This window comes from Oncorhynchus clarkii, chromosome 4 (genome assembly GCF_045791955.1).
Source record: "Oncorhynchus clarkii lewisi isolate Uvic-CL-2024 chromosome 4, UVic_Ocla_1.0, whole genome shotgun sequence".
NCBI classification, from domain to species: domain Eukaryota; kingdom Metazoa; phylum Chordata; class Actinopteri; order Salmoniformes; family Salmonidae; genus Oncorhynchus; species Oncorhynchus clarkii.
In genome coordinates, this window is record NC_092150.1 from 58,695,776 (window position 1) to 58,723,657 (window position 27,882).

At 46.4% G+C, this 27,882-nt stretch overlaps 2 protein-coding genes across 2 annotated transcripts in view; one reads left to right on the forward strand and one right to left on the reverse strand.

Moving 5' to 3' along the window:
• The window catches only part of LOC139407008 (transmembrane protein 242), a 407,233-nt gene that overhangs the window by 162,796 nt on the left and 216,555 nt on the right, over positions 1–27,882 (forward strand). The gene's annotated exons all lie outside the window — the stretch shown is intronic.
• On the reverse strand, positions 478–27,540 carry LOC139407002 (rho guanine nucleotide exchange factor TIAM2-like). Its single transcript, XM_071150240.1, has 24 exons — positions 27,414–27,540; positions 25,826–27,157; positions 23,617–24,094; positions 21,569–21,744; positions 20,166–20,390; positions 18,010–18,195; positions 17,600–17,746; positions 15,299–15,361; positions 13,597–13,764; positions 13,019–13,123; positions 12,685–12,766; positions 12,442–12,531; positions 11,860–12,075; positions 10,655–10,758; positions 6,042–6,245; positions 5,420–5,488; positions 4,899–5,024; positions 3,977–4,085; positions 3,646–3,825; positions 3,239–3,357; positions 2,944–3,052; positions 2,754–2,812; positions 2,467–2,642; positions 478–2,342 (listed from the first exon to the last, which is right to left on the reverse strand). The coding sequence occupies exons 2-24, from the start codon at positions 27,149–27,151 to the stop codon at positions 1,688–1,690; spliced, it is 5,172 nt and encodes a 1,723-aa protein (XP_071006341.1). The 5' UTR covers positions 27,152–27,157; positions 27,414–27,540; the 3' UTR covers positions 478–1,687.

A 27,882-nucleotide genomic window follows, 5' to 3' on the forward strand; every position in this document is an offset into this window, starting at 1 on the left:
ATGCTGCAGCTACACTGATGTGGTGTGGTTGTTGTGGCTAGCTCTGGCCCATGGCCCCACAGTCTCTGTGGTGTGGCTGTGGTTGTGTTGGCTAGCTCTGGTCCAGGGCTCCAAAGTCTAAATTTGGGCTCTACCTCCCTCTAGCTAATGGATGGAGCAGCAGGAGGAAGAAAGAAAGTGTATGAATATTTTGCATCTTTCTTTACGCTCTTCTTCTGTACCCCTCAGAGTTTCTAATGCATTCTCTCATCCAGTATATATTAGTGCCGTAGCAAACCGTAGCAAAACATTTTGCAACAGAAAACGTTTTGCAACAAAAATGAGTTTCTTATTGGTCAAGGCCAGGTCGGTGCTCCCCGTTTCAGTCAGTTTTCTTCCATTTGGTGTCTAGTGGATAAGACCTTGATTAGCCAATAACCTACAGTAATTACAAAGCATCTATCTATCAATCAGAACAACTCCACTGTTAGCCTGTTTTTTAAATGGATTTTTTTATTAAATATTACATCATTTAACTTTACCTGTACAATGTCATGTATATGAAAATAATATTCATTATTAGAGAATAAATTACAATTCAGCTGATAACAAACATTTCAACAATTTGTGACCTTTGAACCACCTGACATTTTGGTCAAACAATGTGTTATTCACATGGAGTTGCTCTTTAGGTGGTTCTTTACATGTGAGATATGTCCGATTTTGTTTAAAGTCATTTTGCGCTGAAAAAAAAAAACTCTATCAGAAAGTACTATCTGCACAAACACCTTTTAACTTGGTGCTATAAGGTTCTATCTGCGATCCAATCACACAATGCTGGGTTGTCAATCAAAAATGATTGTACGCAAGGTGATAGACTAGCGTATATATAAAATATGAAAGAAGAATTCGCTACACAACAGTTCTGAGATCTGGGATGGGAAAATGTTGACGCTCAATATCTCAGAAGTGAGCTTTGTGCAGAGAGAACCTTGTAATTCCCAGGGTCTTGAATTCTTCAAGTTGATACATCAAATCACTTCAAATATGAAAGAGCTTGAAAAGGGACTTTGCTTTACCTTAATAAGATAAATGAAATAGAAATGTGACACTTAATCTTAGTTTTTCTGTGGATATTAACACATGAACAAAATAATATAGAGATACATATAAATAGGAACAGGTTCAAATAAAATACTCATATCAGATGTTTTTTTTTTATCAAGCAATTCCAGTCTTGAACTAACAACTGCTTTTGTCAAAAAAGCCATGAAAATAGAAAGCTACTCGCGATTGAGATACTGCATTATATTTACAAACCAGATGAATTCGAGAGAAGAAGAAAAAAGGTGAAAGGAACGCTATTGAACGTAGGCAACTGTGTTTATAGCTTATAGAGTGCAGCAAAACATAGGGACAGACTGGAGAGTCCCACGGGCAACCATTTACATATGTACTGTGACGGTGTGGAACTGTGGGACCTTCAGGCCTTCGCTCTTCTAGGAGCTAAAAGGATCAAGTCAAGTCAAGTAACTGTGATCAGAGCTCAGTTCTTCAGTCAAAGCCTAGTCAGCAGAGTCAGAGTAAGCACATTAAAGAGATTCATCCTCTCGTCCATAGCATCTTGACCAGGCTCTAATGTAGTCAGTGTGATACGATCCTAGGCAGGTGTTCATCAGCTCTCTGGGGTGAAGTTTCCCCTAGGCCACTATAGCGTTGGAATGGCCGCCTTCTGAATTCCCATGACCGTATCGTAGAAGCAGTCCTCGTTGACCACAGAGTTCAGGCTCTGCACACTGAAGTCCCTCCCTAGTAGGGCGTTGAAGTCCACACACTGGGAGTCATTATCCTGCCTCCCCTGGCCCCCCTGCAGACTGCTCACCCTCTTCTGGACAGCAGGCTCGGGCTGTGGGACCCCCTGTATGAGGTGCTCCTGCTGGGTCCCTGTGCTCCTCGGCCCGGCCTCTTCTGTGAAGTTGAGTCTCTGGAGCTGGGCTTCCAGGGTGCTGGTCAGGGAGCACAGCCAGGCCCTCTTGCCCAGTGTGGTGCCTTCCAGGCTGGGGAGGCCCGTGGAGGAGCGGCTGGGGAGCTGGGGCTCCGTGTGGGTTTCTCCTGGACCAGGGTAGGGGCCACCGCTGGACACACTGCTGTCGTCTGAGTGGTGCTGGTGGCCTGCAGTCCTCCCGGCCTCTGATTGGCGCTGTTGTCTTCTCCTCCAGGAGCCGTCTCTGACAGGTGCAGGCTGGGTCCTGCGGAGGGAGCCTAGGTGCTCTCTAGAACCCCTCTCTGGTAGGAGAGGCCTCCGGGTGCAGTCTCGAAGGGAGCGAAGAGCTTTCACCACACCGGCCTTATTCTCCAAACCACTGGAAAAGACCCATATATGAGATCAAGTCAACTAGGCCATGTTAATTCAAACGTGTATATATTTTTAGTTCTCATGATTGATAAAACATCCATTATCGCTGTCATTTTCATGTAATCTCTCACCTGCTGCAGAGCTGGAATACGGTCTCTGGTCTCCCCTCCACCTGAGACTTGGTGTGGACCAGCTCCCAGACACAAGGGTTCTCTGCTCCTGCTGTGTTCCCCGGGCGGACCTGCACTGCCGACACTGGGATGAGCCAGCGGAACTTGAAGGGGTCCAGGTCGGAGCGTGACGTGGTCTGTAGCATACAAAGAAACCAAAATGTACACACGCATCTGAACTTGTGTGATATCCATTGTAATAACATAAAGTTATCGGAAGACGTGCGTTTGAGCACAGTGAGACTCACCATCCTCTTCCTCATCTTGCTGCTCTCACGGTACACCAGGATCACTGCTCTCTTGAAAACTGAGGACAGAGGCAGGAGCAACTCGATTTGAGTCCGACAGTTCTGGATTGTTGTAATAAAGATGAAAATATTGACATCATCCTGTCAAGTAATTCGGATTCAACTCGTCATTGGAAAAAGCCCCACTCACCGAACACTGTCAGTTCAGGGTCTTTCCTCATGCGACACAGGGAGGGGAGAGGGTTGAGCCACTTTAAAGAGGAGTGGATGAGGAACTCCCCCATGGAGATCTCTGTCACCTGGAGAAGAGAGAGGAGGACACTTAGTCTGGGAGGCTGGTGGTGGAGGGGTTTCCTCCAATGAACTCACTCTACAATGAGTACATTCATATCGTTCATACAATTATTTGAAAGGACAGAATCAAATATTCATATTATTGTAGTTTCATTTGCCAGTTATGTGTGGTGGTGATTACTGTACTGTACCTCTTTCTCAGGGCCACTCTGCTCTGCCACCAGTTGGTCAAAAACAGTGCCGTAGTCCTCGTAGATCTTCTGCATCTCATTGATGTGGCTGGCCACCTTCTCCATGGCTCTCAGGGCCTCTGATGGATGGAGACAGGTAGACACACAGAGAGGTGCACGTCAAGAGAGCTCACCCCTAACACATCAGACAAACCTGGAAAGACTGCTGTCTCTGGGTCTTATGGTTTGTGTGTGTGTGTGTGTGTGTGTGTGTGTGTGTGTGTGTGTGTGTGTGTGTGTGTGTGTGTGTGTGTGTGTGTGTGTGTGTGTGTGTGTATGTGTGTGTGTGTGTGTGTGTGTGTGTATGTACATGTCCCCGTGTGTGTCTATGCGGGCTCCCACATAAGCCATGACATATGTAGTCCTACCTGTGAGGTGGCTGTGCTCCTCGCTTTCGGGGTCAGTGAGGGAGACCAGCTCTCGGAGCAGCAGGGGGTACTTGAGCACCCTCTGGACTGGCTTAATGAGGTACGACTCCAGGGTGGAAGAGTGCTGCTTGGTGGGGTTCCTTGCTTCCAGGAACTCCTTGAAAGCCCGGTCCGTCTTTGCTGTAAACAGGAAATGAGGACTTAAAGCAGGCTTTGATGCAGGCATTGATTGGCTGCCTTTTACACTGGCTTTTCAGATGGCATTTAATAATTAACTGAGCAGGGATTAACTGAGCAGGTCTACTGTACATAAGGTAGGCATCACCCTTACCTCGTTCCAGAACCTTCTGGACTTTGATGTGGTTGGCACAGAAGCCGCTGTAGAGCTTGAAGTGGTCGGCATAGTAGAGGAAGGAGCCGCCCAGCGAGAAGAGAAGTTTCTGGATGCAGAGAGAGAGAAAGAGAGAATGCTTGCTATTCACTTCCTGTGAACATCAAATAGGCCTACCGCTGACTAACACTGCAGTCAGTAGGTTAAGTAACATCCTGTTGATAAAGCTTGAAGATTTTCCACTAGACCTCGAGGCCGCATCCCAAATTAAACCCTATTCCCTTATAAAGGACACTACTTTTTGACCACAGCCGTGAGCATACAAAACATTAGGAACACCAGCTCTATCCATGACAGACTGACCAGGTGAATCCAGGTGAAAGCTATGATTCCTTATTGATGTCACTTGTTAAATCCACTTCAATTAGTGTAGATGAAGGGCAGGAGACAGGTTAAAGAAGGATTTTCAAGCCTTGAGACAATTTGAGACATGGATTGCGTATGCATGCCATTCAGAGGGTGAATGGGTAAGACAAAATATTTAAGTGCGTTTGAACGAGGTATGGTAGTAGGCACAAGAACTGCAACGCTGCTGGGTTTTTTTTCACGCTCAACAGTTTCCTGTGTGTGTCAAGAATGGTCCACCACCCAAAGGACATCCAGCCAACTTGGGTAGTAAGTTGGACATCCAGCCAACTTACTACCCAACTGTGGGAAGCATTGGAGTCAACATGGGCCAGCATTCGTGTTGAACGCTTTCGACACCTTGTAGAGTCCATGCGCCAACGAATTGAGGCTGTTCTGAGGGCAAAAGTGGGAGGGTGCAACTGAATATTAGGAAGGTGTTCTTAATGTTTTATACACTGTGTAAATGGAATAATGTGCCATTTGGCACGCAAGCCCAAACGCATGGGGACTCTACCTTGAACTGTTCCGGGGTCTCCAGAGAGCTGAAGTTGGGCGAGGAGGCGATGCGCTCCTCCAGGGTGTGTAGGAACACTCTCTGGAAGTCCAGCATCTCAGGCAGACTGCCAAACAGAGACTCCATCTAGTGGAGGGCGGAGAGAACAACAGTTAGAAACGACCCATTTCTTTATCTTTAGAAACCCTTTTTTGGCACGTAACAAAAAAAAAATCTACAGTGAATAGCAAATTCAAATGCCCAAAAAGTACAGGATAGAAGGCAGGAAGAGGTTTACAGCCAATGTAGTGGATGTAGCGGAGGTGGTTGGGAACCACGCTCATGTGATGGTTAGCATCGTCTGAGATCTGACCACTTTTTATTCCCTGAGACCCCGGTTCCAACCCTGGTCAGTCACACTAACATACAGCTGACTAACGAGCCATAATGAAATGCTATTGTATTTAACATGTTTAGACATGTAAAAATACATTTAGACATCTGCACGTATGTCTTTCCATAGTGCCCCCGTCGTGCTCTACCTCGTCATGGCTGAGGAAGGTCTCACTCTGTAGAGGGGTCAGGTAAATGTCAAACAGACAGCCCAGGTCCTAAGGGACAGACAGGGGGAAACGTCATTAGACTGTGACATCATCACTATCATCACTATTACACCGTCACCGTCAGAGAAATCATCATTCTCCTCAGCCTGACACGTGGACGTTAGAGTAGCAGGTGGTAAGCATACATTACACTAAATGCTACGAGAGATCCTTAATAAAGAGGCACTTAAGAGACCATTCATTACTATTAATAAAGAGAGACCATCAATTTTACATCCCCGGGGAGGACGTTCCAGCACTCTCTTAGATGAGGCAGCAGAATGTGAGTGATCATGACCCGTATTCATAAAGTGTCTCAGAGCACGATTGCTGATATAAAATCAGATCCACTCTGTCCATTCCTTACCATTTCAAATGCAAAACTGATCCTAGATCAGCACTCCTACTCTGAGACGCTTTGATGATGATAATGTATTTTAAATTATTTAACAAATACTTGTACAAATGACAGCAACACGCTGAATTACAAGTAAAATGACATTATAAAATATTAAGAATTTTAAATATGACAAAAAAAACATAAATATGGCCAGGTATGTACCTTGACGTAGGACTTCTCTGTGTCTACCAGTTCCTGTATGACCTTACAGAGCCTCTCAGAGATAGACATGTGTCTGGGGCAGGGGGGCTTCTGGACCTGTGGGCCGAGGGGCTCCATGGAATAGGGGTTTCTCTGGCCCTCGACCACCACCGCCCCACGGCCCTCTGGGAAGGTCTGGTACAGCGAGCACACCGTCTCCACATTCTGAAGGAAACAGAAGAGAGACGAATTAGGAGATATTCTCATTTCAGCTCTGAATATCAAATGACTGCCCTTTACACAGGGGTGTGACGATTACAAATCAGCTCGGAATCTACTGTAACAAGCACCGAATCTTAAAGGGGAATATCACAATATTTTTTGCATCCTATGACACGTTGCATCATCATGATGATGTGGATGGAGACACTTTTCTTCTTAAAAGTCCAATATCTTGACAAATTGACTACTGACATGCAAAACATTTTGGGACTGTAATCAATAGTGGACCAATGAAATAAATACCAAAATATCGTTTTTGAATGAAATTCCCCTTTAATAATCAGTCAGTTTAAATCATCAACCCCTTGTGTAGTATGAGAGGGTGTCAAACTACTCCCTCTGTATTTATGGAGGCAAAGAGTGCAGAGGGTCAGGGTCTACATCCCAAATGGCAACCTATTCCCTATATAGTGCACTACTTTTGACCAGCACACTATAAATGGAATGGAGTGCCATTTGAGGTGCATCCCAGGTTTAAGCCATAGGGCTCTGGTCAAAATGTGTGCACACTATTGGGAATAGGGTGTCATTTGGGATGCACACATCATCTAGGAGTATTAGATATTTGTGTTATTAACATAATGATTCAGCCAAAATGAATCAATTCGATTAAATTAGAAAATACTTATTTTGTCAACAATTTTCCATAAGACATGAGAGAGAGCGCCTAACAGTGAGGTACCACACGAATAATCTGGTGTCAAGTTTATGAACAAGCATTTCACGTCACATACACTTTCACCATCTCGAAGAAAGTTGGAATCAATCAGCGGTGAACACACGCACGGGCCGAGGCAACCCTCAATAGCAGATTAAACAGATAGGATCCCCCGCCATGGCTTTGTTCATTTTGTCATCACAACGTCTCCTGTCAGGCTATAATAAAGTGCTGACAAACGAATAAATCCCCTTGGTTAGGACTATTGTGCTGCGCTGCAATCCAGCTTTAAAATACCCTCTGAACTAGAAGCAAGGTCGGACAGAGAATGGGAAAAAGATTCTAAGCGTTAACGTTCATGGGCTTATTACTTCCCGTAACATTTGCTCTCCGTTTGTCTCACATGAGCGTGTAGCCTGTGTTTCTTATACTTACAATAAGATCTCAACAGTAAAAACAGTGCATTCAAAAAAGCTCTTGTTTCTAGGCAACAACATCAAAGCAAAACAACGCGACACGAGTTACGGCATCATCAGTGCAGTGCAGCTCAAACACAGAGAGTAGTACAGTACAACAATAACTACGATACAGAGAGACACCACAGTACACTAGCTACAGTACTACCAGCAGGGTGATCCCGTCGGCTGCCTGCTCGCAGGCTACGCAGGAGGCCACCTCATCCAGCAGCCCGGCCAGTCTGTCCTTCAGGGACTGCCTGAGAGATGACAGGGTGAAAGTCCCAGGGATGAAATCCCCCACCCCCACTTCCACCTCACCGTCATCCTCCTGGGGCAGCACCCAGCACATAGCCCTGGTCGACAGGGCCACCCGGGGCTGCTTTCCCGGGGTGAACCTCAGGTTGTTGTTGGTGGAGCTGGATAGAAACAACATGCTACATGCAAGGCTGGGCGTTCTGACCTCTGCTGGAAGCCATTAATCCCTGGAAATTCCCATACTATCCCTCTAACTTCTCTCTCCCTCTCTATCTCTCTCTCTCTCTTTATTTATGTCACTCTCTGTCACACACACTTAAGGAGTAAGCCTGCAGTTTGTCATACTACACCTCTCTCTCTCTCTCTCTCACTGTGTCTCTATCTCTCTCTCTCTCTGTCACACACATTTAGGCAGTAAGCCTGGATTGGATTAGCAGTCTACTCAGGGTCATGTGTGCTGACAAGGCTTGGAGTGTCTATGGGCTTTAGGAGCCTTGGAGGAGGCAGGGAGGGAGGCGTTAGCTGGCTGGGAAAGACATTTGGGCGAGTGGATTTCAAGTGAAAGCAGAGAAAGGGATTTATTTACTTTGAGTAATAGAGGATGTTGTCTTTGAATCAACTGCCTTCAAATCTAAAGGACATGACAGACCAATATAAATGTCAGTAATGTGCAGCGGGTGGCCATTCTATCGCCTCTGACCACACAACATCGGCCACCATTTTCTGCCCATTACGCAATGATTCTACATGTTGAATCGCCACCATTCGTCGACACCCTAAGGCAGTGTCATTTGATGTGAATGAATTCCTGAAGTAAGGGACTCTTCTCTCTCAGGCCATTGTTCTACCAGAAGAGTCCCTTCATACTTCCAATAGTTGTTGATACCAGTTGATATTGTGTGATGGTGTTGTTGTCAATGCCATGGCATTGCAGATGTGTATGACCTGGGCTTGAACCTGAGACAGTACTCTCCTGGCACCTCATCTCATTTTAGCAGATGTCCTGATCACCACAGAGTAACCCCTGATCACCAACACACGGCATGGGATCAAACACACCACTCACTGCTCTTAAACCTCCACTGACACACGCACATTGATAGATATTACTGCACTGTTGGAGATAGAAAGTATTTCGCTACACAATGACATCTACAAATCTCTGTACTCGACCCACACACACTCTCCAGGCTCTATTTTCTCAAACCTAACGCATTGGTAAATCTCTGGCGGTAGCACCATGGGTGCCAGAAATATGTGTCAGCAATCCTTTTTGCTATTTTCACAGCGGGAATTATGAGTGCAGTAGCTGGCGGTGGTGTGAAAGGGCTGGGTTTAGATGAATAAATACATTGGAGGTGTGTGATGAGGGCTTGGCCACTCACTGGCCAATCAACGCGTTTCAGGGCTTAATACTGCATGCGTTTGTCTCAAGTTTTGTAGGTTATTGACAGGCTTTTGCGTTGTAATCAACTCCAATTCGGCTCGGGGTACAGACTATTCTCATCATAGTCCATTATGGATTGATACTACAGTTGATTAAATAGCAGAGGCTGCAGTAACTAGTAGACTAATAGCAGTAAAAAAACAAAAAAACATCTGTGTTTGCTCAATATGTTTGGAGTGTTGAAATTGGCTTTAACGAGTATAGGCCTACATCGCACTTCTCCTCAAATAAAAAATCCCAGGCTCTCGTAAATTGTATTGCATGTGTGAGGCACGTTCTCAATCAGAAAGATGTAGCCTAGGCCTACCTTTTGATAGGTTTGAATAATTTGAATATGCTTGGTGGAGTGAGTCTTTGGTAACCAGACAAGAGGCGCTCTTTGGAAATGGGGGATGGATACCAGCCGGATGGAGTATTCCCTGCAGGTAGGCCTATGTGAATTGTTCACGCAAAAGCATGATGGCAAAAGCCTCACGAGTAGACCATTAAGAAACCTTTTATTGATAGGCTACTTGGCTAATGCATGGCCAGGATAAGACGCATTGCTGTTGAACCAGCATTCGCTATAGTAGGGTCAGGGTAGCCAACTAAGGTTATGTTTTTTCATCAAAAAATATTGTTACAGAAAAATTACTTAAATGTTTCTAAATAGGGCCACCAGTATCAGCTCATCTCTCATTCCATGATGGGCATATGGTCATATGACAGATATATGACAGATATATGACAAATAATGACAGGAGCTGGCTAAAATAATGTACAGAACAAAAGGGGATGTACTCTCCAAACCCTTTATCAATACTAGTCTTGACTAGCCGACTTGGGTAGGGGGGAAAAAACAGCCTTCATTGAGAGGAGGGGAGGCTTTGCTTGGTTTTTACGACATGGGAAAAAACAACCATACAAGTTTTACCAGCACAAAAAACACATCTCTCCTGTCCCATACGCATTAACAGATGTAGGATCTCAATTTGATCACTCATTTGTTGTTGAAAATGTTCCTGCACAGCAGGAAATAATAACTTGTAGTCTATTCAAGGTTTAAAAAGGCTTCTAAAGTTTGTAATTTCCACTTTAAAATGTCAGACTTGATTTGCCCTAACGAAAAATGTATCAACCCCTACAAGTAAATGTAATAATTCACATGTCCTGTTATTTTTCTGTAGTAGCAAACTGGCTCAAATTTAGATCCTACATTTGTAGGCACTGTATATCACGGCTGGATAGGCTGCGCTTCTGCTGTCAAAATCCATGCCATAACCAATCACGTTACCGCTAAAACCAGCTTTCGGTTGGTCTTAAATATCCCCACCAGCACTGCCTGAAATTGGCACTTTTGGCGCACGTTTTTAAGGACACACCTCAGATATTGCCACCCCTTCCACCTCAGCGCAAATGAGTTCATACAAGACAGGTAAATTAGTAATCCCGGTGGATGTGTTTAAAAATGGCAGAGCGCCGGTCGAATTTACTAACGAGCATTTAATAATTGCGCTGGCTTCATGCCAGCCGAAAATAGAGCCCTCCATCTCACCTGGCCGAGCTGCTCCATCTCATCAGCAGGTCGTGGTTGTTGTGACACCTCCCCAAAGGGAGGAGCTACGGAGCTCTCTGGAAGCTCCTGGGGCGGTGGCATATCTGAGAGAGAAGCAGACAGGCCAGTATGATTAAATAGATGGACCGCACACACACACACACACACACGACCACACACACACACAACCACACACACACACGACCACACACACACACGACCACACACACACACACACACACACACACACACACACACACACACACACACACACACACACACACACACACACACACACACACACACACACACACACACATACAGGTGCTGAGAGAGAATTCCTGGTTAGACCACTGGAGGCAGTTTTACTGGTTAAGTCCACCTGACTGGTGTCAACCAGCATTGATTTGGCTTCACTACAAGCCCAGCAGGCAGGAGCAATTCATTTGGCCGCACTCCTCCTCTCCCCGGGGTCTTGCACAGTTTACTTGGCGTCACACCAACAGGAATAACAGTATCATGCTTTTTAAAGTAAAAACAAGCACACACCCTTACACTGCACAACATAAACACACCATTAAATCAATATTGCGTAATGTAATCAAGACAATGATGATTGTCCTCCCATGGTGTTATAAATAGCATGTGGCCATTCCAAACAATAGCCGTGCTGTGCAGCCTAGTGAAATATGTCAGCTCTCTTCTCATTTTCTTAATTGAATCAACATGAGGCATTTTAATGTCTCCATCTAGGCCTAAACACCCTGCAGCATTGGCTGGGCAGGATGGCATTCCCCTCAACATGATGTGGCAGACACACTGGCTCTGTGCTTCAAGATACAAAGGCTGGAAAACACTTCGGCCTGAGGCCCTCTAGTGGGGAAAAATAAAACGTATACCCGGTGAGAAAACACCATGTCCTCCAGATAGTAAACCAAATGTAATGCGAAGTTAGGAACAGGGTAAAAAAAATAATAATCTAGTAACTCAACAACACCTGCAATTTCCAAAACACAACATATTTTTTTGTCTAAAGAATTGTATCTGTGGGAAGGGATGGTATCTTATTCTCTATGTAGTGCACTATTATTGACCAGAGGTCTATGGGCCCTAGTCAAAAGTAGTGCACTATAAAGGGAAGAGTGTGCCCTTTGGGAAGTAGCCTGTATCAAGACAAGGTGAAAATACAAAGTTGTAGTCTCTACCTATAGGCCAGACACCGTGGCTGGGTGGTGGTGGTGGTCCTGGCTGCCAGGGGTCACAGTCTGGCCAGACAGAGGTATGGTCGCCAGGGACTTGCTCCTCTCGTCTGAGCAGTAGGTGGAGGATCTGGTGGTTGAACATCAGGTGTATCAGCCCCAGGTCCAGATTGGACACACTGGTCCCATTCAGAACCAGGATCTCATCCCCCGCTCTCAGACCTGAGGGAAGGACAAGGAGACATCAACCAATCTGACAGTTATCTCCTCAAAGTGTTGACCACTATGGCCTCTTTCTATATTAGAATGGGACTCCATGTCCTTCTGTACGTTTTTATAGATAGAAATGTATGGGATGGGGAGACAGATGGGATGGATAGAGCATAGAAAGTGAGATGCCAGAACAAGGGATTGAACCGCTTTCTCCAGGGGGAAATGTGTGGTCCGGGTGTGGCAACACTACCACTAGTCCAGTCCCGGCATACCACTACTGTATGTACTCTTAAGGAAAATGTATCAATACTGTATTTTTCTGTCTCTGATACAAAGTAGATATGTCAAATGTATTCGAAAGATGAATTGAGGTACCTTCAGTGAAAGCCAGTCCCCCTGGGTTGACCTCACTCAAGTAGACATGGCTCTTCCTGGCTCCGTCTACATGGCCTGTCACAGCAAAGCCTACAAGCGATAGAGATCAGAGGTTAAAACAGAGTAATACATGATATTATACTGTAATAACACAACCCAAGAGTAAATGGGCTCTTTCCTGCAAACACACACACACACACACACACACACACACACACACACACACACATGATCCCTACTCACCAAAGTCTGCTACTGCTGTGTCAGGGCGGGACAGTTGTATGGTGAAAACATTGAGTGGAAAGACCTCAAACTCTTCATACACCTGTTCAGAAAAAGCACATAGAAGATTGAAAAAGTACTCATCACATACCTCAATGTACTTACTAAAGAGGCCAGATATCACTGAAACCATATTCAAATAATGGGTGGATTATGGTTGAATCTTGAAATGTAGCAAGTTGACTCAGTATCGACTCAGAGATAATACAATGAGTGACTAAATCAATGAATGAATGCTTGTAACAGTGATTGGATCCTGCGTTTTCCCATAGTTACTATACGGCCGGGGCCTCACCAGGTCTCGTAGTGGGTCTGTGGGCGCTGGGGAGAAGGTCTCCGTGTCCTGACCCACCAGCCTCCTCACACGCAGGCAGTGCAGGCTCGAGTCCAGGTGCCGCTCCTAGAACAAGATCCAAGAGGATGAGTCCATGTTTGTCCCAAATGGCTCCCCATTCCCTATGTAGTGCACTACTTTTGACCAAAGCCTGACTAGGGCCCTTAGAGCTCTGGTCAAAAGTAGTGCACTATATAGGGAATACGGTGACATTTAGCCTCAGTGTGTCAGATATCTTGAGTGCCTTCAGCTACGGTAACTAGCTATACCCCGACTGACCCTGTTCCCGATCAGCTAAAAGGATGCCGTGAGAGAACTTTCTACGGAGGGAAAGCATGAATTATTGAGGTATCAAGAGCAATTAAACTAGTATCTGTTCTGTACCACCCCTACAGCAATCTCCTCCTATCATTTCCTCTTTGCCTTTAACATCCATATCAGTCACTGGAGAATTTACGGCAAAATGCTGACATGGAAGTTATGAGTTAGGAGAGTGTTGAAATGTATGAATAATTAGGCGATAGATGCAGTATGCTTACCTTACAGGCCAAAGATAGCAAGTCCGATACGAGGAAATCGGGTTTGATGTGCAGAGTAATGCTTTGGCTGTCAGGCATATTCACACAAACGGGAGTTTCCAAACTGCTGTACCAAGGGTTGCCTTCAGGTGGTGCTATCAACTGCATTTTGGCAAGAGCGTCCAATCTCTGTTAGACAAAGATGGAGAATAATTATGTTTATTCCGGTTTCTTAACTGATAATACGTTCTTATATTAAACAGGTTACTAAATAACTATGTCAAGAATTTAACATCTCGCTCGGCAATGTTTGTGAAAAGTTGTGTTTTCTGGGACGTCTGCCCCCAATGATGCAAATGTTTATACACTATGATAAAAAACGACAACTTTCATTACATCTGTTAAAAATCTATCAGTCAAAGATGTTTAATTAAAACACCACAAAACCCCCAATCTCAGCTGACGTACGGGTCTATTGAACTGAAGTCAAAAGACAGTGAAAGTACATAGCAACAGGTCTGTGAAAGGGGAGGTCGGGTGGTGTCTCCCATTCACGGATAGGTGTCCCCATTCACTGATAGGTGTCCCCATTCACTGGCCGTACAGAGGGATTAACACCGGTTGACAATAGAATTCTGGGAGAATAAAGACCCTCCGTCGGCCTAACCCTCCCCAGCCCCCGGACCCTCGAACTCAGCCACCTCACGCCTGCCTGTTTGCATGGAGCAGTGTCATCAGATCAGCATGCTGTTGAGACAGCTGTGCTAGCCCCGACCCTGTGTGAATAGAAATACCCCCACCTCCATCCCCCCACCCTCATTCTCCCCTATAAAAGGATTAGTCTGAGGCTGAGATTGATCGACTACAATACTCCTCGAGTACATCCCGAATGGCACCCTATTCCCTATATATTCCCTATATAGTGCTCTGGTCACTATGGGCCCTCAAAAGTAGTGCACGCTATAGGGAATAGAATGCCATTTGGGATGCAGCCCGCCCTAGCACCTGGTTCTAGAGCAAATTTAGGGGCAGTTTTAGGAGACTTTCATCAACAAAGAGGAAAAGTTTGACGAGGCCTGACAAACAGGGTTGGGTAGGTTACTTTCTAAATATAATCTATTACAGTTACTAGTTACCTGTCAAATTGTAATCAGTAACGCAACTTTTTGGATTACTCAAACTCAGTAACATTACCTAATTACTTTCAGTTCATGTTGGATTACTTTCCCCTTAAGAGACATTAGAAGAGGACTTAAAGGATCCCACAAACGCATTTGGTGTGCCATGCTGGTCTCTGACTTGTAGTCAGACTCGCTCAGGTGGAACAAACTGAAACTTGTGCCTTTTTTCAATGCGGAGTTGAATGTTATTGAGAAAACAGAAAGGTGTCATAATGTATTTTTGTCTCTCGCAATCATCCTTTCTGAATTTAAAAGTAATCCAAGAAGTAATCATCTAGTTTTTCAAATCTGTAATCTGATTACAATATTTTCACTGGTAACAACTGACTAAAGGTATTTTGTTTGTAATCAGATTACATGTAATCGGTTACTACCCAACCCTGCTGACAAATGTATCCATGACAACTTAAAGTTATTATTGAATAGAATATTTTAATGCAGTTACCTGGTGAATTATGATAAATTAGCCATATTTCCACTGGTTGCAGGAAATTATGAGGTAACATGTTGGGGGAAAAATCCAGACAAAGTGCTTACTGTACCTCTGAGCTGCAGTGGTTGGGGATATGCCCAGCAGGCACTCCAATACTTTGTCCTTCAAAAACCTGGAACATGGAAAAAAAGCACATGCACATTAAGCCTACTCAGTGACTCAGGAGAAAAATGCACACTAAAAAAGAACTAACTCAGTCTATATTTACAATGTAATACATTTAATTAAAAACTATCTATCTAAAACCAAAGGCTTTGATACTATTCTGATCCAGATTGAGGCCGAAATAAGACTTGGAGGATCCATGGGAAGAAATAAGGGGTTTGGTGATGCTGAAATTACAGGTCTGGCAGTGAGGCAGATGGAACGGCTCTCATCAGGCTGGCGGGGATGGAGACTGTCTCCTCTCCACCCAGATACCAGTCTGCCCTCAGCAGAGATACCGCTACCAATACCACCGCCCTCAGCCCACCACCAGTGGCAGGCAGGACCACCACAGAGACAAGGGGTCATGCCTATGTCAACAAATGCCAACAGCTTACTGGAACTTAACAACAACAAACTCAAAATGAAGAGGGGGTTGAGTAACACTCACTGATTGACTGACTGACTGACTCCTCACCTTGACATCGCAGCTCTCTGGAAGCAGTAACAGGGCTCTTAAAGTGACAACCCCCCCAATCACCCTACAATAAAAATACATTGCTGGGCTGGCGGAGAAGGGGGTAAGAGTAGAGTCCCTTCGGTAAAATGTGTGGCTGTAGGACGTTTAGTGGACGGCGCGGTGGTTTACACAGACCATCTGCTTGTCGCTGCTGGCATGCTGCAGCTTGCAACAATTAACCACATGTGGCTTCCAGTAATGTCTGTTCCATCTCGGTTCCATTGAGTGGTCTAGCTGGCCTCTCTATAGGGAGATTAGACTTTCTCTGACTCAGGCTCATAACAAAGAACTTCACTGCTCGGAAATCTCTCCCTGTCCGCCCCGTGAGTAAGGAGGGAATCATGTAAGTATTTGGGCACAACATTTGACCTGTGTACAGAGATCTAGGGACCGTCATCGTATATGCGTGCATTGTATTAGACAGCGATGGTTCACATGAGACATACTATGTATAAGCATGGTGTATGTGTGGTGTTACAGCGGTGGATCCGATTATTACCCAGACACCACTGGGCGTTACCAACGTATGCCATTAAGCATATGGATATGCCACGTGAGTACACAGACGCCAGGCATGCCTGTGACTACGACTGTGCGATGTATCTTTCAGAGTGTCAACACAGAGCATGTGTTGACCATGTCTATCTTATTATCCATCCCATTATACAATACAGCCAGTCTGCCTAATGCAATGTCACACTGGACAGAACTAAACAATGACGGGAGAGCAGAGGGGCCCAGTGTGGTTTGTCCTTCACTGAAGTCCTAGGGATAAAAGAACCTATCAACATCCCAAAATAGACTGCTCTCTGAGTGCTGTTTATCAACTGTTTATCAACAGAGACAGGGCCAGAGCCAGGGCGGGTGGGGCTTGGGCTGGGATAGGGGTTGGGTCTGGGGCTAGCTCTGGGACAGGGGTTGGAGTAGGGACTAAGACAGGGCCAGTGGATGGTACAGAACTGGGACTAGGGGCTGGGACTGTTAGAGAGACTGACTTGACTTCAATGACTGATGAGAATTTGTGCAGATTGCTAGCTCTGGGACAAGGGTTGGAGTAGGGACTAAGACAGGGCCAGTGGATGGTACAGAACTGGGACTAGGGGCTGGGACTGTTAGAGAGACTGACTTGACTTCAATGACTGATGAGAATTTGTGCAGATTGCTAGCTCTGCCCCTGACCGGGGAAAACAAAACATCTGCCTCACTCATCACCTCTATTTGGAATGTTCCCAAACGACGTACAGGAAAGATAGTTTCGCGACGAACAACCCCCTGACTCCCTCCCGCTGGAAAATTGAGTAAGTTCAACTCCCTCCGTCTGCTTAATTTATGGGTCCCGGCTCGTGAGGAGTCAGACAGTGCTTAAAAAGCATTCCAGGAACCAACCCGCTTCTTTTTCTCTGATGGATTTATCAAACATGCTCTCTGTTTAAAACAGAAGGGCTCCAGAAACGTGCCATTGTTGTTGGGAGCTAAGAGGTCCCTTGTAAAGGATTGTTTAAAAGGAGAACAGGCAAAAGGCATACGGGAGATGGTGCAATTCACCTAATTAAGGGGGGTGGTTGTATGGAGGTTGTAGAAAGGTTGTAGGGCGGTTGTTATAGGGAGCTTGTAGGGCAGTTGTAGGGCGGTTGTGGGAAAGTTGTAGGAAGGACGTAAGGAGGCTCTAGGGAGGTTATACAGTACCTGGGACACGGACTCCCTCTTCTCCTTGCTGCGTTTGGTCAAGCTGTCCAGGCCCTTGAGGGAGGAGAAGAGGCCTCTCTTACTCCGAGCCCCTCTGGAAAAAGATCGGCAACGTCTCCGCAGGGTCGCCTCGTCACGGGTGCAGATCTGAGAACAGACATTGAAGACATCCCTTCTGTGGTTAGAGACTCTAAAGAGCCCAAGACTCTGTATTACAAATCTGACCAGAGAGGACGCTGATGTTTTCTGATCATAGTAAACATAGATGGCATTCAATAACATTGCTTAATTGTACCTAAGGGGATAAATAAAGGTGTTATCAATGGAACTGTTCCAGAGAATGTGTGAAATCCAATGTCCCAAGCTGAGGGAGGATATGGATGTAAAGCCTTAGGGAGATCAGGCCTCACCAGGGCATGAAAGGAGGAGACAGAGAAGATCCCCAGGCGTCCCAGAGCGGTCTTAGAGGGGCGTCCTGCCATGGCCAGGAGACTTTTGGGGTTAGGGAGCTCACCGCCCTGCAGGCTGGCCAGGTAGCAGCGCATCCGGAACAGATCCATGTGGAACTTCTCCAGGTTCTGCTCCCACTGCTGGATCTGGGGAGAAACAGACAGGACAGGCACCCAGGGTTACACCACAGTACATAGGGTTACAGTCCCCATCAAGGGGACAGAATGGCCTCTCCACCCTCTCATTGACAGAGAGAGACCAGGCGGGGCAGGAACAGACTCACAGTCACAGCCATTTAGAGTTTGGCCAAGTTTGACACAGTTTGCCACGTTAACGCCTTCATTCACAGATTTTTGGTGATGTGACCATACGAGAGCACCTGTATGTGAGGATGACAGAATGGCCCCCCACCCTCTCATTCAGAAGGGCGTCTCCAACTACAGAACGAGCCACATGTCTAATTGGAGCGGCATAATCACATCTAATCACCCTCATCTCTCTCTCTCGCTCTCATTCCCCCTCTCTTCTCTCAATCCCCCATTCTCGCTCTCCTTCACAGAGGGTGAATGTGTTATAACGGTGTCGTTGTTTGTGAGATGAGGATTTAAATCTAGAGAGGAGGTTTAAGAGGTTCACTTCAAATGGCAGAGAGAGCTAGTATGACTTTCAGAGAGACCGACCGTCAGACATCAAAGTGGAAGGTGGGCCTGGAGATGAGATGAGACCAGCTGCTGTAGAGCTCAGTAGAGGCTCTGGGGGTTTGACCCCCCCCCTCCCCCCCTCTCATCTGATTACCTCACAAACTGGGCATGATGACCCACCCCCCTCCTCCTGTCCTGCCATTAAGAAGAAAGGACACCTAACTACCCCTAATGCTGCTACCGGGAAACACTGCTGTCTGTAAACACATCAGCATTTGGTTTGTTACGCTATAAAATATCCCCCTCATCTGGGTTTCCCATTACAACAGACTTCTATGAGGAGTGGATAGAATGTGTTGATGGTACTAGTCTATTAGACTGAGAACATCTGGAATAAAGATGTCATGGTGGCAGGGAACTTGGGTCGGAAAGCTTAAAACTCCAGTTTCAACAAATGATGCTGCCAACACATATACGGTCATGTCAATATGTTCCACAACCACAAGGAAGGTTGTTATATGGTAATGATTTTTGCCATTACATGGAGGTTGTAACTCGCAGACTATGGACAGCAACAAGAAGATGTCATGCAGGTGTTAAATGATGTATGGTTCTACAGGAATAGAATGGTCTGGTTTGCATTGGAGCTGAGACACTAATGACCTAATAGGCCAATTTAACTAACTGCTTGTTTGACTGGCTCAGTCTTAGGGTGGCCCTTGATCTTAAGACCACGGCCATTTTACCGAACTAGCACGAAGGGCACGTGCACGAGGTCGCCGACCTCTAGGGGGCCCCCAACCAATTTTTTGAGGGGGAGTTGTGGGCCCCATGGTGGTCAGGGAAATGTGGACCCCCATATGATAGCAAAATGTGTAGAATTGTAGGAAATTAGCTATATAACTGCACATTTGTCTTTCTGACCCATGGCAAAATGTGAACAATAGCTATGAAACAGCACATTTTCTCTCTGACCCATGGCAAAAAGTGTAGAATAGCAGGAAATTAGCTTTAAAACGGCAACATTTTCCTCATAGCCTCATGACAAATGTGTAGAAAAGCACTATAAAACTGTACATTTTTTCTAAAGATATTTATTTTAAAAAATTACATTTTGGGGGCGCCCCAAATGCAGTAGTCTGGCCCTTCTTAAGACTCACACGCAAGTACACACACACACACACAAATCAAATTTATATTGCTATCCTTGTGGTGACCAAATAATTGATTCCCATCCAAAATCCTATTTTCCCTAACCCCTAACCCTAAATCTAACCCTAATCTTAACCCTTTAACCTAACCATAACCTTAATTCTAATTAGAGCCCTAATTGTAACACTAAACCTAACCCCTAAGCCTAAAATATATTTGTCTGAATTTTCCTCATTTTACTATCCTTGTGAGGACTTTTGGTGCCCACAAGGATAGTTAAACACAAACACACACACAGCCACTAGACCATCTCAGTGCCTCACCTGGCTCTCGATGGCCTTCCTGTTCCTTTGGTCGCTGATGACAGACAGCTGCAGCTCAGCCATCTTCTTCATCTTGCTGTCCATGTCTATCTTCTGCAGCAGGACGCGTGTCTGGCTCCTCAGTAACCGCACCGTGTCCTCCTTCCCCTGTCTCTTAGCCAGCAGAGAGGCGCTGGCAGAGTGGATGGCCGTCACCCAGTTCTCCAGGTCTGTTTGATTGGCAGCCTGCGGGGAGGAACAGGGCTAGATGACACAGTGCCACGGTTGGGCGGGGGGATATGGGGCCAGGTGACACAGTGTCAGGCCAGGGGAAGGGCAGGAGAACATGGCTCTCATTTCCCGTCTTTCTTTCTCTCTTCCCAGACGCCCGGGATCCTTAAGTGCCAGACAAAAGCCCGTTTACATGTTCGTGACTACGCTAAGAAGTTTCACTTCCCTCAGTTTCCCCCTCGTTGCCATGGTGCGTTGGGTAGATACAGCCCTGCAGTGTGATTTGTGTGTCTAGTAAACACTTGGTGAATGAATCAAATGAACGTTACTCTCTGGGAGGAAGATGTTTTCAACGATTGTAAAACTGAGTGAGGAGAACATTAAAGAGAGACAACACTTTCCCTCTCAAAATGTGGAAAAAGAGGACAACAACCCTACTGCCAAACAGACACACAGGATGCATGCCAAATGGAGCCCTATTCTCTACACAGTACACAACTTTTGACCAGGGCCCATAGGGCACTATATAGGGAATAGGATGCCATTTAGGGCGCACCTATACACGACTAGTCTACTGAGACCAGCCAGTAGGGATGCTTTTCCCAACCCTACCATTTGACCCCTTTATAGAACGTACGACAATGGAGCTCTAAAGCTGACAGTGCATCCAGACAGGACATAACCAACACCAATATAGTCATTACCAACCAGAACAGCGGCACATTCCATCCTAAAAAGCAGACGTTCAGCCCAGTCCATACTTGTGGTCGTCCCATAGCATATGGAGTTGTTCAAATATATAACCCTTCTAAAAAAGAATGCAACAGACTGAGTTGAAAAAAAACACAACTCCATCACAAGGGGTCCATGAGGCAGGAACAGGGGCATACAGCAGAAAACCCTCAAATGTTCCCTCTTACTCATTCACACTGTGCTCAACGAAACAGAGATCCACCTACAAGACAAAACAAGGGACAAGCTTACAGCACTGCAGTGCAAAGAATGCATAAAAAAATGACGACGTACTGCAGATCTCAAACGACAATAGTGAATGAGGACCTCCCTGACAAGTGCCTCCTTTGACGCCACAACGGTCTGTGTAGAACTAACCTCGTCCCCAGTCTATTCCACAGGCACATACAGGTACTTCCGAGCTTGAGAATCCTGGTGAGCGAGCCTAGGGTAGAACGTACCTGGAACAGATAGACATCTCCATAGGCGTTGCTCAGACAGAAGACGTTCTCCTTCTTGGGGTGTTCGGGGACGGCCTGGACAATGCTGTCCTCGGCCAGCAGGGCGTAGCGCGGGGACAGCTCCTGCTCGGGACAGCTGCTTTTCCCATAGGTCTCATAGAACAGGAGGGTACACCCTGTATGCACCAGGGAGGAGAGGGGGCTTTAGCGAAGACACCGCTCTAGAACCATATTGTGAGACAAAGACCCAATGTCAAGGGGAATACCTACAGAACATACAGTGCATTCGGGAAAGTATTCAGACCCCTTGTCTTTTTCCCAATTGTTTTACGTTACAGCATTATTCTAAAATGAAAAAAAAAAAAAAAACTTTCTCATCAATCTAAACACAATACACCATAATGACAAAGGGAAAACAGGTATTTTGACATTTCAGGACATGTAAAAAACATACAACAAAAATACCTTATTTACATAAGTATTCAGACCCTTTGCCATGAGACTCGAAATTGAGCTCAGGTGCATCCTGTTTCCATTGATCATCCTTGAGATGTTTCTACAACTTGATTGGAGTCCACTTGTGGTAAATTCAATTGATTGGACATGATTTGGAAAGGCACACACCTGTCTATGTAAGGTCCCACAGTTGTCAGTGCATGTCAGCAAAAACCAAGTCATGGGGTCGAAGGAATTGTCCGTAAAGCTCAGACAGGATTGCATCGATGCAGGATACCAAAGAATATCTGCAGCATTGAAGGCTGCAGCATTGAAGGTCCCCAAGAAGACATATCATTCTTAAACGATAGAAGTGTTTTGGAACCACAAAGACCTTTCCTGGAGCTGGCCGCCCAGCCAAACTGAGCAATCGGGGGAGAAGGGCCTTGGTCAGGGAGGTGACCGAGAACCCGATGGTTCCTCTGACAGAGCTCCAGAGTTCCTCTGTGGAGATGGAAGAACCTTCCAGAAGGACAACCCTCTCTGCAGCACTCTACCAATCAGGCCTCAGTAAAAGGCACATGACAGCCCACTTGGAGTTTGCAAAAAGGCATCTAAAGGACTCTCAGACCATGATAAACAAGATTCTCTGGTCTGATTAAACCAAGATTGAACTCTTCGGCCTGAATTCCAAGCATCACATCTGGAGGAAACCTGGCACCATACCTATGGTGAAGCATGGTGGTGGCAGCATCATGCTGTGGGGATGTTTTTCAGCGGCAGGGACTGGGAGAGTAGTCAGGATTGAGGGAAAGATGAACAGAGCAAAGTACAGAGAGATCCTTGAAGAAAACCTGCCCCAGAGCACTCAGGACCTTCAGACTGGGGTGAAGGTTCACCTTCCAACAGGACAACAACCCTAAGCACATGGCCAAGACAACGCAGGAGTGGCTTCGGGACAAGTCTCTGAATGTCCTAGAGTGGCTCAACCTGATTGAACATCTCTGGAGAGACCTGAAAATAGCTGTGCAACGACGCTCCCCATCCAACCTGACAGAGCTTGAGAGGATCTGCAGAAAAGAATGGGAGAAACTCCCCAAATACAGGTGTGCCAAGTCTGTAGCGTCATACCCAAGAAGACTTGAGGCTGTAATTGCTGCCAAAGGTGCTTCAACAAAGTACTGAGTAAAGGGTCTGAATACTTATGTATGTGATGTGCTAATGTGATGTTTCTGATTTGTACGAAACTTGCAAAAATGTCTAAACACCCGTTTTTTTTTTATCTGTAACGTAAATCTGTAACGTAACAAAATGTGTAAAAAGTCAAGGTGTCTGAATACTCTCCGAATGCACTGTACAGTATATAAACAAAATACATGTAGTAGCAGATGCTGTTCTGTTAACCTTTATTTAACCAGGTTGTCCCATTATGGTCAGAAGACCTAAGAGGCATCCCAAATGGCACCCTATTCCCTTTATAGTGCTCTAGGGTTCTGGTCAAAAGAAGTGCACTATATAGGGAATAGGGTTCCATTTGGGACGTAAACCCAATTGGCTGTATGTAGCACAGGTTATTTCGAGCGAGTGCAGGTAGAAGGAGGAGGGAGCCCTACCTTTAAGTGTGACCCAGTACTGCCTCCACTTCCTACGGGCCACCAGCTCCAGCTTCCTGTCCTTGTGCAGGGTGAGGATGGGTTTGAAGTAGAGCCAGCCGGCTCTGCGCACCACCCCCTGCTCCTTCTCAAACAGCAGGTCCAGCTGCTCCAGGGAACCCAGGGAGCCACTGCCACTGCTCTCCCCCTGCTCTCCCTCTCCTATCCCCCCCCCTCCTCCCATCTCCTCCTCCTCTCCCTCCTCCGAGGGCTCAGTCCTCTCCGGCCCACTGTTGCGTCCTGTCTCCAGCTCCTGCATGAAGTTCTCGTAGATGTTCTGGCGCAAAGCGTCACTGTGGCACTGTTGGCCCTGGGTGTGGGTGTAGGCCTGGGTGTGGAGGGGATTCCACAGTGGACCAGTTAACTGGGAGCTAGAGTTACCTAACCCAGGGTCCACTCCACTGCTACAGCCCTCACTGGTCTCACTACCGTAAGGCTCCTAGGGAGAGAGAGACAGAGCAGGGTGGTTGGAGAGGAAAGAATGAATAAATAGCTTGCTAGACCTTAAAAAGACCCGCAAAGTTGAATGATCGTCTAACAATATGGCAATATCAGGGAAACAGACGAGCCACAATCTCATGTATTTCTCGATTGACCATTTCCTGGACAGGATGCCATGATTTTCTGTTTGTATTAGGACATAATATGAGATGTATTGTGCAATACTCTGACATGATATAATACAATCATACCCTGGAATGTTGCTGGTACGAGTAACAGAAGACATGGATATTATGCAGACCAATCTAGAGCGAACATACTTAGGACTTGGCCCTGGCTTGTGCTAGCTGGAATCGCTCACAGGAGCAGGAGCCTACCCAGCTAGCACATTTGGTTCCTTGGAAGTCGTGGGCTTCGGTTTCCCATTGGTTCTGGGAGTGAAAACAACATGTTTCCTGTCCGGTGAAACGGAAAGTTCTAAGAAAGGAAGTGAACATTTTGCCTGTTCTGGGTTGCAGGGAGGTCTCGGGAACGTATTACTATGGTTCCCTGAACATTTTCCTGGGAGGTTTTATTAACGTTCTGAGAACAGAAATGACAGGTTATTTGAAGGTAATTCAATAACATGCCAAGAACACGCCTCAATAAGACTTTTAATAACACTTCTAGCTTAGGTGAACTGTTTTGAACTCTAAACACAGAACACATGGAAATGAATTTGCTTCGGTATTAATCATGCAAACACATTTATAGTTTTAAATCTGGCACGGCGTCAGTGAGATTCAAACCGGGATCTTCTGTTTTCTATCCGTGGAATTAGTCGATGCCAGCTACCGCAGCAAAGGGTTACCTGTCATCCCGTCTGGTTCCGAGGCCTACCCCAATCTGCTTAATAAAAATGCCATATTGCATTCTGTCTTTGTCGTCCATTCAGTTAAGCCTGTACTCGATAAAACCGAAATTCCCACGGAAGAACGTTTTTTTTCTTAACGAACTATTTTCGCAAAAAATCCCCAACGTCAAACGAGTTGGAGAGCGTTACCACAATTGAAATGAAATGTAACCACGTTTGAACTTTTAGGAAGTGATAAAATACCAATGTAATGTTCTCCAGCGGCAAAAAGAGCGGGGAAGGTTTCCTTTCTGAACCGACATCATCGATCTTTGAAATCTATGTAAATATCATATAATTCTACACAAAGTCTTAGGGAGACTGGCCTATAGTCTTACATAATATCTGTCAAAATTATATAAGGTCCTGAAAATGTTCCAGCGAGTAACTATTGTTGGAATAATTTATTTTGTGGTGCCTTTTCCTTTCGTAGTAGTGTTTATCGCAATGGCTTGATGTTGTTTATTTAAAGGACAAGCTACAAAAGTATCTCCAAGGATCCAGTCTGTCAGGTATAAGTCGGTGGTATAAGTCGGTATGAGGTTATTCAGGAACCATAGGATGACGTGTGACAGAGAGACATTCATGTGGCACTGCAATGATCTGCATCGTCAGACTGGATTTAAGAGCCAACGGCAATCAGCCAATCACGTTGACCCAAACAACCTAAACAATGAGATTACCACCACACAGACTCAGCGAGCAGTCTTATCGCATCGCTTCGACAACTGGGGACACGTCATATGATAAAGAGTCTACACTACATGCCCAGTCTTCCCTCCTTCACAGTGTACCCTTCCCTCCTCCCCTCCCCTCTTTCTTCCCCTTTTTCCTCACCTGTAGTCTTCTTTTCTTCCTGCTCAGACTTCCCGTCCAGTCGCCGAGGCGCCTGATGCGGCTCTTCAGGTTGTCCTTCCTGCTGTTACCGACCACGATGGCGGACGGCTCGGAAGCCACCGTGGCAGTAACCCTCCTGCATGGCAGCGTGCGACTGTGAGAGGAGTAGCGCTGGTCGTACGACCCCGAGCTCTCCTCCTGGATGACCGCGTCCAGGGTCAGTAACGAAGTGAGCGACCCCCGTTGCTGGGGGACGTCCTGGAACTGAGCCGCGGGGAACACAGCCGCCACGCTGGGGTTAGAGTAGAGGTCCGACAGGGACACAGGAGGGGACATGAGGCTAAACGGACTCTTCTCCGGGTGAAGGATCATGGAGTCCCCGATGCCGCTGTCCTCAGTGCGGCCCGAAGAGCAAGTGTTATACCCGTTGCTGTTAAACCCTCGGCTTGTATATTGACCGTTACCATCCACAGTCTGGAAGAGGAGGCCGGGGTTGAACCCCGGGGAGATGTCCTCAGTGTGGGCGGACGAGAAGGTGTTGAAGCCGCAGCCCGTCTCCTCGGTGCGAGTGGAGGAGTAGGTGGTGTAGCCGCTGCTGTTGTCCCCCGCTGCGGTCTGACTACAGGTGAACACATTGTCATTGAGCTCCGTGGGGTTCCCCCAAGGAGAGTCGTACCAGGAGCCCTCGGAGCTCAGGGAGCTGCCCTTGCTGGTCCTAGTCAGAGAGGGCTCTGGGGCGGCTACCACAGGGTGGCTGTGGCCTGACAGATCCTGGGGCTCCAGCGACATCCGCATGGCGTTGGTGAACTCAACACGCATGCTGCCGTCCTTACGGAGAAGCACCTTGGGGCTGCTGCGGCTCTCTAGGGGAACCCTGTGCTCACACGGAGAAGTCCTCTCGGGGGTACGCTGTCCATTAGCCCCGAGACCGTTAACACTCTCCCCACTACTCTCCAGGTAACTGTAACCGGTATGACAGACGTTTTTCCTGGTCACTTGGGAACTGTCCCCTCTGCCACACCTCTGTGGAGAGATGGGCTTCAGCTTGGCTCCCGGGGGCCCCCCCAGTTCCCTGCCCTCCTTAGTGATGTGGTGCTCATAGTGTTTCGAAGAGCCATAAGGCTGGTTGTGAGTGATCTTGTGCTGGGGCAGGCAGACCCTCCCCCCTTTGCCTCTAGTTCTGTATCCCTGGCCGCTCCCCTCGCTGCCCCTCCACCAGCTATGGGGGGACAGGGCCTCCTCTTTAGCGGAGTAGAACTTTAGAGAGCAGGATTTGGATTTCCCAGGGACGTTAAAGCTGCTGTACTGGCTGTCAGTGTTTCCCATTCTGATCTGCTGGGCAGAAGACAAAACATCAGAATGAGAGATAATCAAGACAGGATGTATTTCATTGTAATGAAAAAGGAATTTGTTAACTGACTTCCCTGGTAAAAAAAAAAAATATGACAGGAAATTAACTCGCATGAGGTTAAACAAAATAAAATCACGTAAAGACAATGTTAAATAAAATAAAATGAAATCACGAGGTTAAATGAAATGAAAGCACATAAAAACGATTGTATGCCCATCAGCTGTAAAGTTATCTTACCAGTTGTGGTGTCTGTCCTCAGGACAAACTTAGATACTACTCTGCATACTCCTATGGGTTACGTCTCAGCAGCGCTAGCTAGGCTCTGTGTCGTTGTGTGATCTCTTCAGGACTGAGCACCTCTTTCTCTCACACACTCACACAGCTGCTTGCTCTCTCTCTCTCTCTCTCTCTCTCTCTCTCTCTCTCTCTCTCTCCGACTCATCTGTAGGGAAACAGAGGAGGGAGGGGCTTCGGTCAGTTCCAAACACAAGTCTGCCTTGTGTGTGAGCCTACTGTGGTTAGAGCCCCACCCCAAATCTAAACACCCCTTCTTCCTTGGCTTGGCCATCCCCCCACTCCACTCAGCCTCCTTCCATGACATACTGCTACTGAGCTGCTGAAGGGACCTTTTTAAAAGCAGACTTCATTCTGTCACATGTTTATTTTGGTTCTCAGGAATTCCGAGCAATTTTCTCTTCTCTAAAAA

What these genes read in the sequence shown, in the direction of transcription:
- LOC139407002 (XM_071150240.1), bottom strand. Translation starts at nt 27,151, where the DNA reads ATGGGAAACACTGACAGCCAGTACAGCAGCTTTAACGTCCCTGGGAAA. An exon ending in CACAGCAGTAGCAGACTTTG is followed by an intron (nt 12,532 to 12,684) that starts GTGAGTAGGGAT and finishes TATCGCTTGTAG; the next exon opens with GCTTTGCTGTGACAGGCCAT. An exon ending in GGAGCACAGCCACCTCACAG is followed by an intron (nt 3,358 to 3,645) that starts GTAGGACTACAT and finishes TCCATCCATCAG; the next exon opens with AGGCCCTGAGAGCCATGGAG.